The sequence below is a fragment of the Dermacentor silvarum genome, chromosome 9 (assembly GCF_013339745.2).
Source record: "Dermacentor silvarum isolate Dsil-2018 chromosome 9, BIME_Dsil_1.4, whole genome shotgun sequence".
Lineage (NCBI taxonomy): Eukaryota > Metazoa > Arthropoda > Arachnida > Ixodida > Ixodidae > Dermacentor > Dermacentor silvarum.
This window is the reverse complement of record NC_051162.1, coordinates 69,348,462-69,361,102: the sequence shown is the minus strand read 5'-3', so window position 1 is coordinate 69,361,102 and position 12,641 is coordinate 69,348,462. Positions and strand designations below refer to the sequence as shown.

Sequence of the window (12,641 nt, the reverse complement as noted above, 5' to 3'; positions counted from 1 at the left end):
CTGTCGGTCAGAGGCTCGAACTCAACGCTTCACGTCGCCTGTTCTTCTAGAACAACGTGACAATATCTTCTGCCAGTTGAAGGGCTCTGGCCAGAATGTTCTCTTGTCTTCCTGAAAGAACCACACATCACAACAATTTATGACACAATCCATGGCTAGATGGGTGTCGATGGTGATGCGATTAGCATTCGGGAAATGTAGCCACACACAGTATTCCTGAGGTCATTTTAACTTCTGTAGGGGTCACTGTGAGACTTCAGTTGCGTGGACTATTTCCGACATACACCGGGATCGTACCACCGTGCCACTTTGTTATGGCACTCACTTGCCATGGTTGCCCATGGGCATGGCGGTGAGACAACTCTATGACATCGATGCAATGACAGCGCCTATCACAATGGTATAATACAATGGATGATACGAGTGCACGACGACGACAGCGTGAGGACTACATAGGGGCAATAGGATGACGACAATTGCATGACGTCCATGGCATGACAAAGACGACTTGACGACAACCGGAGGGCGAAGCTGGAACGATGACGACGGTATGAGCACGGATGCATGATAGCGACCGGTTGTCGACGGTGCATGACTGCCGTATGATCATGGTTGAATGCCGACAGCATGAATACGATAGGCTAATGAAAGAGTGACGTCGATGGATGAATGAAGGTGGTATGACGAAGACGGCATCATGACAATGGGATAATGTTACTCAAGTGATGACGTTGGTTAAGAGATAGCGCGACGACCACGGCACGACGACAATGGTATAGCGAGGACTGTGTGATGACGATGGCGTCACCATGGCGTCATGGCGGATGTTGCATGATAAAGTTACGATGATCACGATAACAGGGCGGCCGGGACGGCACCACGACGCTTGTATAACAACAAATGCCTGACGATGAATGTATGACGACACGGCAATCAGGATTGCATCACAATGGTATGAAGACACTGGGACGAACACGGGTTTATGACGACAATTGCGTCATCGCCACTGTGTCGCTAAGCATGCATGACAATGATGGCATGACGTGAGGCCATGATGAGTGTTGGACACCGACGCTGTAGTGAAGTTGACGGAACGACAACGGCGGTATCATGATGGAGGTGTGACGAGAGATGCATCACTCTATGGCTGCGGTGGCGTGAAGACAGCGGCAGGATTAAAGTTGATTACAAAGCATGGATTACGATGATACAACGACCACTATGGCATGACGACCACGAATGCATACGTAGCGGCCCAAACTAGTAGAGGTCTTCAGCCACTATATGTCGGCATAAAAGGTGTGATGCCGACGGCATGACGAGAGTTAGACGAGGAAGATTGAATGACGACAATGGAACGATAACGAAGCCGTCCCCCCCTCTAGCACATACATACAGCCCCAAGCTGGTAGACAACTTTGGACCTTTGATTCGCGGAACAAGCTCGATAGATAGATAGATAGATAGATAGATAGATAGATAGATAGATAGATAGATAGATAGATAGATAGATAGATAGATAGATAGATAGATAGATAGATAGATAGATAGATAGATAGATAGATAGATAGATAGGCAGGCGGGCAGGCTCAAAAAAATTTTGGACACCTTCACACTAGTGGTGCAAAGACTGGGCAAACAGCGAAGCTGGCGACCCCACCTAGCTGTATCTCGGGTCGGACAAGTTTTTGCAAGGTTATGCTTTGAAACTCGGCCACGTTTTGCGCAAGCTCACCCCGCAATTATCGACAGCGAAATGAGCAACGAACACTAGGTAATTAAAGTATCTCGATGCTCAAACGCTTTTGCTCCGTTTCGCGGGCTCGTAACACTGGATCTTCTCCGAATCGCCGGCGTTTCGCCGACGCTTCGGCGGCGCGATACTCGGGATCGGACCGAAGTTGTGTCACTCGCTCTCGAGTAGCGGCGCGGTGGCTTTCACGCCACGCTTCCTCTTGTTGGGGAATGGCGCTCTTTTTCGGTCGCCCTATCTTCACGGCGATGTGCTCGGCTCAGTGACATCAGGACTTAGCTCCGCCTCTGCGCAGCCGCGGCAAGCACTCCGCACGGCACGGTGACGTCATGGCTCGGCAAAGCTAACGCGAAGCGATGCAGCGCGCGCGATGACGTCACGACTCACGAAGCTGTGGCGAGGCTAGGTGGCGAAGCTTGACGAACGACGTCACTGACGGTATGCCCACAGTCTGCCGTTGTCGCTTGCGTTCGATGTCTCGAGTATGCTCGGCGGCGGGGTTAGCAGTTTTCGCCCGCCATTGCCGCTTGCGATTCTTCCAAATTAAATTGCTTCAAAATTAAATCTGCATGTCTGTTACATAAGACAATTAAGGCTCATACCCCCTTAAGTAATGGCTCACACCCGTGTAAACACGGCCTCCCCATTCATCAGCCTATATTTATGTCCACTGTAGGACGAAGCCCTCTCCCTGTTATCTCCAATTATCCCTGTCTTGCGCTAGCAGATTCCAACTTGCGCCTTCAAATTTCCCAACTTCATCACCCCACTTGGTTTTCTGCCGTCTTCGACTGCGCTTCCATTCTCTTGGTATCCATTCTGTAGCTCTGATGGTCCGCCGCTTATCCATCCTACACATTACTTGACCTGCCCAGCTCCATTTTTCCTGTTAAAGTCAACTAGAATATCGGCTATCCCCGTTTGAGTGGTAGTGTGGCGCAGAGGTAGAACACCCGGCTTCTAATCTGAAGGACGACGTAAGTTCGAATCTTCCTCCAGTCCGTTACATTTTAAAGCATGGAGTGGCGCCTGAGACCGGCAAAATATAGCCGAAAGCTAGTGGGGCTATACTAGTCCAGGTGGAACCAGATTAGGAAGGCCTACTAAGCTTCAACAATGTCACTCCTTCACCAGAACAGGATTTCGCCTCCCTGGTGCAGTATTCGTCCACTACCTCCCTCGTGACTCCTGGCCTCCCCATTACGGCGACAGAAGAGTGAAATTCTACGCTATAATGATTAGCAGGCAACACAGCCAGCCGTGGAAGCAGACGACAACGACGAACGCGGGTGCAGTGGCACGAGCGCATGCCGACCACCTATGCTTCTCCATAACAAAATTACGCTGCCGAATTGCACCATTAAATTTTTACCTACGCAGGTCCGGTCTGGCACCGTCCCCTCTGTGTGCTACCTGCCAGGAAGCCGAAAACATTGACCACTTTCTATTATTTTGTCATCGCTTTAGGAATCAGAGGAAGTATTCAAATTTTCATTCTATAAATTGGGTATTTCTCTAACTACTCAAAATATCCTCTCCTTTGGGGCTTCTCAAATGGGCTTTAGCCACAGGAACATCTGCGTGGCCCTCTGTGACTACATCTGTGACACAAAAAGACTACCCAGTTAATTCTCGAAATAAATAATTGGATAACTCATTAAATCGCTAATTGTTGTTTCGAAATTATTCTAATACCACCAAAATTTTTGTGCTGTTTTTATACAATCACAATGATTTTAATTCTGGCTCTGCCCCGTAAATCTCTTTCCAAATTATCATAAACACTATACTTCACCCTGATTTACTTTTTCGTCTAGTTTTTTTTTTCCGTCTCCCCCTTCCGTTGAACCTTTAACCGCCGGCTTCTTGGCCAATCCACCGTAGTGGGTAAGTGCCACGGATGAGGATCAAGCAAGCAAGCAAGCAATGCAGTTCTGAGAGAAGCGGGTTTTAACGCGATAGCATTAAGGGACCAGTGTCGCAGAAAATCCGACGTCGGCGGCGCCGGTGTCGGCGTCGGCGTTAAGCGTCGGCGTCTGCCGGAAATAAACATGCCGAACCACATCATCCCGAACAACCGCGACCGCACGGGCCCTTCGCGTGGTGCAAGGTGTTAGTGAGCAAAATTGAATTTATAAAAGTAAACTCCATCAGAAAAATTGTAAAGTACGACTTAACCACAACGTACAGACGTGATAGCGTCGGATTGTAATTTTAATATACGAGAAAAATTCCTGATAAGCAGCCAGGGATCTTTGAATGCTATCGCGTTTCATTCTGAAAGGTGAAGCTTAAGTGTCCTCCAATTCTGATGTTGTTCCGCTGTACTTTGGTTATAGGCAACATTGAGGGGAATGTTGAAAACCAACCCTATCTAAATTTTGGACAAGCGGGCGCCTCGGGGCAACACCAAACAAATAATAAAACAATAAAAAGGTCATAGGGTCTTCACATTTTGATATAAGACGGCTTAAATTACCCCTGTAAAAATGTCTTCCCAGCTATGCATTTGTGTTTAAAAGTGAAGCTGACTTTAAGGGGATCGGTGTAAGCTGTTCTCTGTAACCTGGCATTCCAACGTTGTGGGTTGCTTACTCAGAAGCCTACATGCGAACGGGTCCCGATAACGCTACCACGTTCTACTGTTAAGCCGAAGCTTAAGCATTTTCCAATTTTTTTAGCGTTACATCGCCGGCAAGGGCTAGCGTATGCAAGTTTCGCTTGAAAAACTCATCGGGTTACTTGATTAAAATCTGCCGCAGCAGTAAGAACGTGCGGCAGCGTAGCGCACCATTCAGTTTTCAATTTTTCACAGCGTCGTGGATGTTGTTAGTTGAAATCATAGATTGTGAGTGATCTCCTATCAGTTAGTGAAATTGCGAGGTGTTGTTACCTTGTTATCTGTTCTATTATAGCGGAAAGTTACCGTTCTGGACCAGAATCTACTACAACACCACCGAGATGTTGAAAGGCCCAAGTGTCAAGGTGGAAAAGGTAATAATCCACCCAGGATTCACTTGGGATACATTGGCCAACGATATCGCCCTTCTTAAGGTGAGAGTACTTGAGGTGTAGCCCCCATAAGTGCATTACCAAAAGTCAAATGTTTCACAAATTGTTTGCGTGTTTATGGGATCGAGCACAACAGCAAGGCGCCTATAACTCTTAACTTGACAAAGTCAATGTAAAACAATTTTGGTTAACATTTTCTCGCCAGCAGGCAAAGAATAGATGGGGAATTCGAGACTACGAAACTTCAACAGTTTGTCCTCCTGGAGATTCATTCATGTAGTGGTGTGACAATTTTACTACGAAACACACGGTTGGTGATTGTGTACAAATATATATATATATATATATATATATATATATATATTTCGCAAGAGGAAATTGTTCAACCTACAGCATCGGGGTGTCTGCGTCTTCCTTTTGTTCTTGTCTACTAGCGATACATTTTTATTCAAGTTCGCGTACCAACACGCCCAGTGGTAGTGGTAGTATTAGTATTGGTAGTAGTGGTAGTATTGCCAATATTTACTTCGGTAGCCCCACAGGCCAATATCAGTTGCCACTTATCGACTCATATCAGTTTAACAAATTATAGTTATAAATTCATGTACGTACACGCATATTATAATTTTTTGTGAAGGATATTATATCGTCACCTAAAGAGAGAGTGTTGAGTTCTCGAAAGCTATTAGGAGAAATGAGTTATCTCGCAGGGAATAAGTTAGATTTCTCAAATAGGTTCTCAATTTTTTTGACTAAGGTAAAGCCTTGCCCGTAAGGGTCTCTCATCAGGTTTCAGCACTGTAAATCAACAGGCATGGTGCGTCGATCCGGCGCTTGAGATCGTGTTTGCAAATTATGCATCAAATACATATACTGCATGAAAACCGCAAAGAAAACTTGGGCAGCTGGCACTAGTGGTGCAAGGCTGCAGTAAACAGCGGAGCTGGTGATCGACATAGCTTTTCTTCCAGGTTTTACTAGGCTTGGCTAAGTTTTGCTAGGAAACGCTAAGTGCTGCTCGGCACAGCATTCCGAATCGGCTCGCCGCCGACGCGGAGATTCTCGCTTGGCCGCGCCACGCTGTTCAAGATGAGCGGCTTCTTCTTCGGGTGTCCGGATCTTCTTTGGTCGCCCCATGTCAAGGGTACATGCACTCGCCACAGAATCAACGAAAGTTCTGCCGCCGTCGTGGTGGCTCCGAGGTTTATCTCTCCGGTGATGTCACGGCCAAGCTGCGCCTCCACACTTGCCTGGGCGTGGCTGGTGGAAACCTGCCGAGCCGATGCGAGAGGCGCCTGCTGCACTCACGGACACCGCGCGCGTTCGGCCCGAACATGCGCGGTGTCCGTGCGCGAGCACGGGGAAACGCAGGCGGCGTCGGCAGCAGCTGTGCGCATTGCTTCGTTGGTGCTGATACAATTTCTTTCTCTCTCTCTCTCTCTCTGTCGCTCTTGTTTTCTCTTTCCCTCTCCCGAGCATTGCGCGCACCACGCGCATGCTCTCCATCCCTCTCCTTAATGTCCCATGTCAAGGCAACATGTGCAGGGCATGGAGAGGAGGCGAAGCACACGCCGCTCCGCGAGGTGGTTGCTAGGCAACCCAGGTGACTCGTCGCCCAGCGATGTTTTGCGGCTCGCGGCACAACGTACGGCCGGCTTAAACAGCGCCGCTGGTAATATTAAACTAAATCCCACGCGTTCATCCTGTCAAGAGAGCCCCGCTTTGTGCCGGAGATTCAATCATGTGCATAAAAGCCCTACTTCAAAGACGCGGTACGAAACAATATGATGATGACACTTGCTTCTACAATTCATTTAGCGCATTACTAAAAACAAAAAGTAGGCGAGGCTTGTGACAAATACGTGACGTGGTTCCTCGACTTTGGTATTGGAGGCGGCAGGAAATAAATGTCGCCTGCGGACTTTACTCGAGACAGAGACACAGAACGCTTATTTTTATGCTCGGCTCGCCTCCTGCATGTGTAGCTACCTGACATTTTGATTTCACCTGTCTGTCTCCTCTGGCAATGAACAATTTGAGATTTTTTTTTGGAACAAAAGGCTTGCTAGAAAAACTCTCTCTACAACTTCCCATGTATAAGAATAGTTTTTGATGGGACCTGGTCAGGGGCCCTTTATGGCACACTATGCTACGTGCAGGGCTACGTTATCTAAAAGGTCAAGGAGAAATTTCTGGATCAGAGTGGCGGGCACCCCTTAAAGATGCATTATTGTGCCGAACAAAAGTGAAGTTTTTTTTTCGGCGTACCCGCAGAATGCCCCGTTCCGATTGCAATAGAAGTTGCTAAATTTGCTCTGATGTAATTACTTCGCATGTTTCTGTAAATTTTCACTGGATATACGCACAAGGGGTTGGGTAGTGATTGGGCATATGGGCCCCACAATTACCTGTCTTGAACTGAATCCACTGGCCCAAAGTAGTTGACATTGACACAGTAAATCATTCGCAGCAACAATACAACTTACCAGGAGTCGTTCACGTATGTGTGAGCTATCGCTGCTATTGATGATACCTGACACATAAGTAGAGCTGTTGTGGAACTTTGCCCAACTTTAGGAGTTGATGTGCTGGACTGGTGAATATCAAGGCTGGAAATGTCGACTCAAAAGTTTAATAGACAGAGCTAGCGCTAAGTTGAACCGTAAAAAGAAAATGTTTCAGGAGGAACTCAAAGATGGACCTGTGAGGGTACATTTTCCAGGCGAATATCGAGCGTTGCTAGAAACATCTGGAATTGTCGAAGGCATCTTTGTGAATACACTACACATAGCACAGACTAGACATATCGCGTCCGAAATCCACGGTTGCCGCCCCTCTAGGGGTATGCAAGCGATGTCGAAGGCATGAAAATAAAAGCATGAACATTGGGTGACTCCTTTGTTTGATGGGAAGCCACCGTTCATATTGCTACACGCGTGTGGTATTTGGTTGTTTGAACGAGGCGCGCGGGCGCCTAGATGAAGAAGACGAACTGCTCTGGGCTCTCGAGCTATCGGCTGATCTGGCCAGCGCTGCAGCTATCATTTGTAAATATACTTGTAAATAGTCTCCTGTACTGAATCCTTCGTTCGCGTAACATTTTGGTGGAGCGTGCCGTTCCCCGTCCTCGCCACGGAGCTCCGCAGCGGCCGCACCGTCCAGCTTTCCGCCATGGCTCCCGGTGACACCTCGTCTGCTGCTGCTACTGCAACTCCAACCACAACGTACGTCACGGTGGCCACTCCCCGCGATCCTGGCATATTCTCCGGCCAAGATAATGTCGACGTTGATGACTGGCTACGCATGTATGAGCTTGTTAGCCGCAACAACCACTGGGACCCTACCATAATGCTAGCTAATGTCCTCTTCTACTTGGGCGGAACACCTCGTGTCTGGTTCCGGACACACGAGGAGGAGATCTCTAGCTGGGACGCTTTCAAGGAGAAGCTCCGCGACCTCTTCCCAAATCCGACCGGTCGGCAGCAGGCTGCAAGAAAAGAGCTTGCTACCCGAGTGCAGTCTTCCACAGAATCGTATGTCTCGTACATACAAGACGTGCTAGCTCTTTGCCGGAAATTCGACGAGCACATGGTCGAAGTTGACAAGGTTGGCCACGTTCTCAAAGGGATCGCGGACGATGCGTTCAACTTGTTGATCTTCAACAATGTGTCTACCATCGACGTCATTGTCAAGGAATGCCGCCGCTTTGAGCTCGCCAAAAGCCGCCGCGTCATTCCACAATTCTCCCGGCTCCCTAACACAGCTGCGACGTCGTCCTGCGTCGCCCTTACCGCTTCGCCCCCCTCCAATGAGACCGTCACGCGTATTGTTCGCCGCGAGATCGAGGCTGCCAGTCCTGCCACGTTCCATCCCCGCCCACTTGACCCCTCCATTGACCAACCAGCCCCAGCGATCTCCCTCATTCAGGAGGTTGTGCGGCAAGAGTTTGCCAACCTCGGTTTTCCTGCTGCCTGCTCCATCTCCCGACCTGACGCCCGACTGGTGCCGACAGCTGCGCCTCGCAGCGATCTGTATTCCAGATACCGCAACCCTACAGAATGGAGAACTCCGGACGACAAGCCCATTTGCTTTCGTTGCCACCGCATTGGCCACGTCGCTCGCCACTGCCGCACCTCCTGGTCATCGCCATATTCGAGCTACTTTTCCCCGTCTCCTCGCCCATATGCCGACCCTCGCCGCTACTCGCCTCGCCGTATGCCTTCGAGCTCTCACGTATCCGTCGATGACAGTCGTCCCACTCGCTCGCCGTCACCTCAGCGCCGTCGGTCCCCGTCGCCCCAGCCACGCCGCTATTCGTCGCCGACCCATTATGGACCCTCCCGGACGGAAAACTAGGCCATGCAGCTCTTGGAGGTAGTGCTGCATCCCGTTCGTCCTATCCAAATCCTCCGTTGACGCTCCTCACGAACACGAACCTAATTGAAGTAGATGTAGATGGTGTCCCGTTGACGGCATTGATTGATACTGGAGCCCAAGTGTCTATAATGAGCGCTAACCTATGTCGTCGCCTCAAAAAAGTTCTTACGCCTGCCGTCACTCGAGCCGTACGCGTCGCCAATGGCGCCACTGTTGCCGTCTCTGGCATGTGCACTGCTCGCGTAGGAATTGCTGGCCGCCAAGTTCCCGTCCTGTTCTCCGTGCTGACCAGTTGCCCTCATGACCTAATCTTCGGGCTCGACTTTCTGACGACGCATTCTGCCCTCATCGACTGTTCCACCGGTACGCTGTGCCTCGAGCTTCCTCTTGTTTCCGACGTTCGCCCCGAACAACCGCACACCCTATGCACTACAGCGTTTGTTCGGTTACCTCCAAAAGCCCTAACCTTCGTCGAATTGGCCTCAACGGCAACCGTGCCTGATGGCGACTATGTCGTCGCCCCTATTCGTGATGTCCTCCTGGCGCGCGACATCTCTGTGCCACACTCCGTCGTTACCCTTGCCGCTAATCGGATGTGTCTCCCCGTTGTTAATTTTGGCTTGACGAAGCAAGTGTTACCTGAAGGCATAGCGGTGGCCACGCTCCGGTCAGTGACAGACGACCACGTCACTGCTTTTGCAGCCGACGCGTCTCCAGATCCTCCTGATTACCCTCAGGTTGCCTTGAACCTCGACGGCCCATTCCGTCCCATGGTCGCTCCGGACCTCGCCCCTGGCCAAGCAGCCGCCCTATATCGCCTTTTGCCTTCCTATCGTGACATATTTGACACTGACAATCGCCCACTTGGTCAGACGTCCCTTGTTAAGCATCGGATAAACACTGGTGATGCTGTTCCCATTCATCGCCGACCGTATCGCGTGTCCACGGCAGAGCGGCAAGTTATTCAGCAGGAAGTCAACAACATGCTCGCCAAAGGCATTGTTGAGCCCTCGTCGAGCCCTTGGGCGTCGCCGGTGGTGCTCGTCAAAAAGAAAGATGGCACGTGGCGTTTCTGTGTTGATTACCGCCACCTAAACCGAATCACTAAAAAGGACGTTTACCCGTTACCACGAATTGACGACGCTCTTGATTGTCTTCACGGTGCCAAATACTTTTCGTCCATTGACCTTCGATCTGGTTATTGGCAGATTTCCGTCGATGAGCAAGACCAAGAAAAGACCGCTTTCCTCACTCCAGATGGCCTCTACCAATTTAAGGTTATGCCGTTTGGTTTATGCAATGCCCCCGCCACGTTCGAACGGATGATGGACTCTCTGCTTCAAGGTTTCAAATGGTCAACTTGCCTTTGTTACCTCGACGACGTCCTTGTGTTTTCTCCTACGTTTGAGACGCACCTTGAGCGCGTCGCAGCTATACTTGACGTCTTCCGCAAGGCTGGGCTCCAATTAAACTCATCGAAGTGCCACTTCGGGCGCCGACAGACTACAGTGCTCGGCCATCTCGTCGATGCTACCGGAGTACAACCCGACCCGGAGAAGGTTCGAGCAGTAACAGCTTTTCCTGTACCTCAGTCTGTCAAAGACGTCCGGAGCTTTGTGGGGCTCTGCTCTTATTTCAGACGGTTTGTGAAAGATTTCGCAGCAATCGCTCGACCACTCACTGAACTTCTGAAGAAAGATGTGCCTTTTACGTGAGGTTCCCCTCAGGCTGCCGCATTTTCACGCCTTATCACGATTCTGACCAATCCACCGATCTTGGCCCACTTTGACCCGTCCGCACCTACAGAGGTCCGAACCGATGCCAGTGGTTATGGGATCGGCGCAGTCTTAGCGCAACGACAACACGGACACGACCGCGTTATAGCCTACGCTAGCCGGCTCCTGACAACTGCAGAGCGCAACTATTCGATTACCAAGCGCGAATGTCTTGCTCTCGTCTGGGCTGTTTCAAAGTTCCGCCCATATTTATATGGCAAGCCCTTCTCAGTAATCACAGACCATCATGCGCTGTGTTGGCTTTCGTCGCTCAAGGATCCTACTGGCAGGCTCGGCCGTTGGGCTCTCCGACTACTAGAATATCCCTACGCAGTGACGTACAAGTCGGGACGCCAACACCAGGACGCAGATTGCCTCTCTCGCTACCCAGTCCAAGACCCGACCTCTACGTCTGATACTGACACCGACGCCTGCGTTCTCTCTGTTTTTCCACTGGTCCATGTCGCCGACGAGCAGCGCCGTGACCCGTCCTTGCGTGTCATCATTGACCGCCTGGAATCGTCACTTGCCGACAGCTCCCTTCGCTTATTCACACTTCAAGATGGCGTACTCTACCGCCACAACGTTCACCCCGACGGCCCAGCATTACTCCTTGTGATCCCTAAACACCTTCGCTCGGCTGTTCTCCACGAACTTCACGACCTCCCCACTGCCGGTCACCTCGGTGTGTCGCGTACCTACGACCGGATCCGCCGACGCTTCTTTTGGCCAGGGCTTGCTCGCTCCGTTCGAAGATACGTAGCTGCGTGTGAGAAATGCCAGCGACGCAAGACACCGTCGACGCTCCCTGCTGGGTACCTTCAACCAATTGACATTCCCGCGGAACCATTCTTTCGTGTTGGTTTAGATTTACTCGGTCCTTTTCCTCTTTCTACCTCTGGGAACAGGTGGATCGCTGTGGCCACAGATTACGCCACGCGCTACGCCATCACCCGAGCGCTCCCTACAAGCTGCGCCACTGATGTTGCCGATTTTCTTCTACGCGACGTGATTTTATTACATAGAGCTCCGCGACAACTTCTCACAGACCGTGGCCGGACATTCCTGTCAAAAGTTATCGCGGACATCCTGCAGTCCTGTGCCACGAGGCACAAGCTATCCACGTCATACCATCCGCAAACGAATGGCCTCACGGAGCGTCTTAATCGCACTCTCACAGACATGCTCGCGAAGTATGTGTCTTCCGACCACACTGACTGGGACCTCGCTCTACCGTTTGTCACCTTTGCGTATAATTCCTCGCGCCACGACACAGCCGGTTATTCGCCATTTTTCCTTCTGTTCGGCCGAGAACCAGCACTGCCCCTTGACACAAGCCTCCCTGTTCACGCAGCACCCACCAGTGAATATGCACTTGACGCCGTCGCCCGCGCTGCCCACGCAAGGGAAATTGCCCGTGGCCGCCTTCTGCACTCCCAAGAGAGTCAACGGCGTTTGTACGACCAGCGACACCGCGACCTGCACTTCCCGCCTGGTTCTTTGGTGCTTCTATGGTCTCCGTCGCGTCAGGTCGGCCTGTCAGAAAAACTGCTGTCTCGTTACACAGGCCCCTACCGAGTGATTCGTGCCGTGACTCCCGTCACCTACGAGATCGCCCCTGACGCCCCATCTGCTTCCCAGTCCAGTGATATCGTGCACGTTACACGACTGAAGCAGTATCACCCTCCCAGTGATGTCATTTAGACGCTCCGGGACGTCGCTTC

The 12,641-nt window shown here is 50.8% G+C and overlaps 1 protein-coding gene across 1 annotated transcript in view; it reads left to right on the top strand.

The window, feature by feature from the left end:
• The window catches only part of LOC119464772 (serine protease 29-like), a 32,962-nt gene that overhangs the window by 11,202 nt on the left and 9,119 nt on the right, over positions 1-12,641 (top strand). Inside the window, exon 2 of the mRNA XM_037725713.2 lies at positions 4,669-4,807. Coding sequence (XP_037581641.2) covers positions 4,669-4,807 — 139 coding nt within the window. The remainder of the gene's footprint in view (positions 1-4,668; positions 4,808-12,641) is intronic.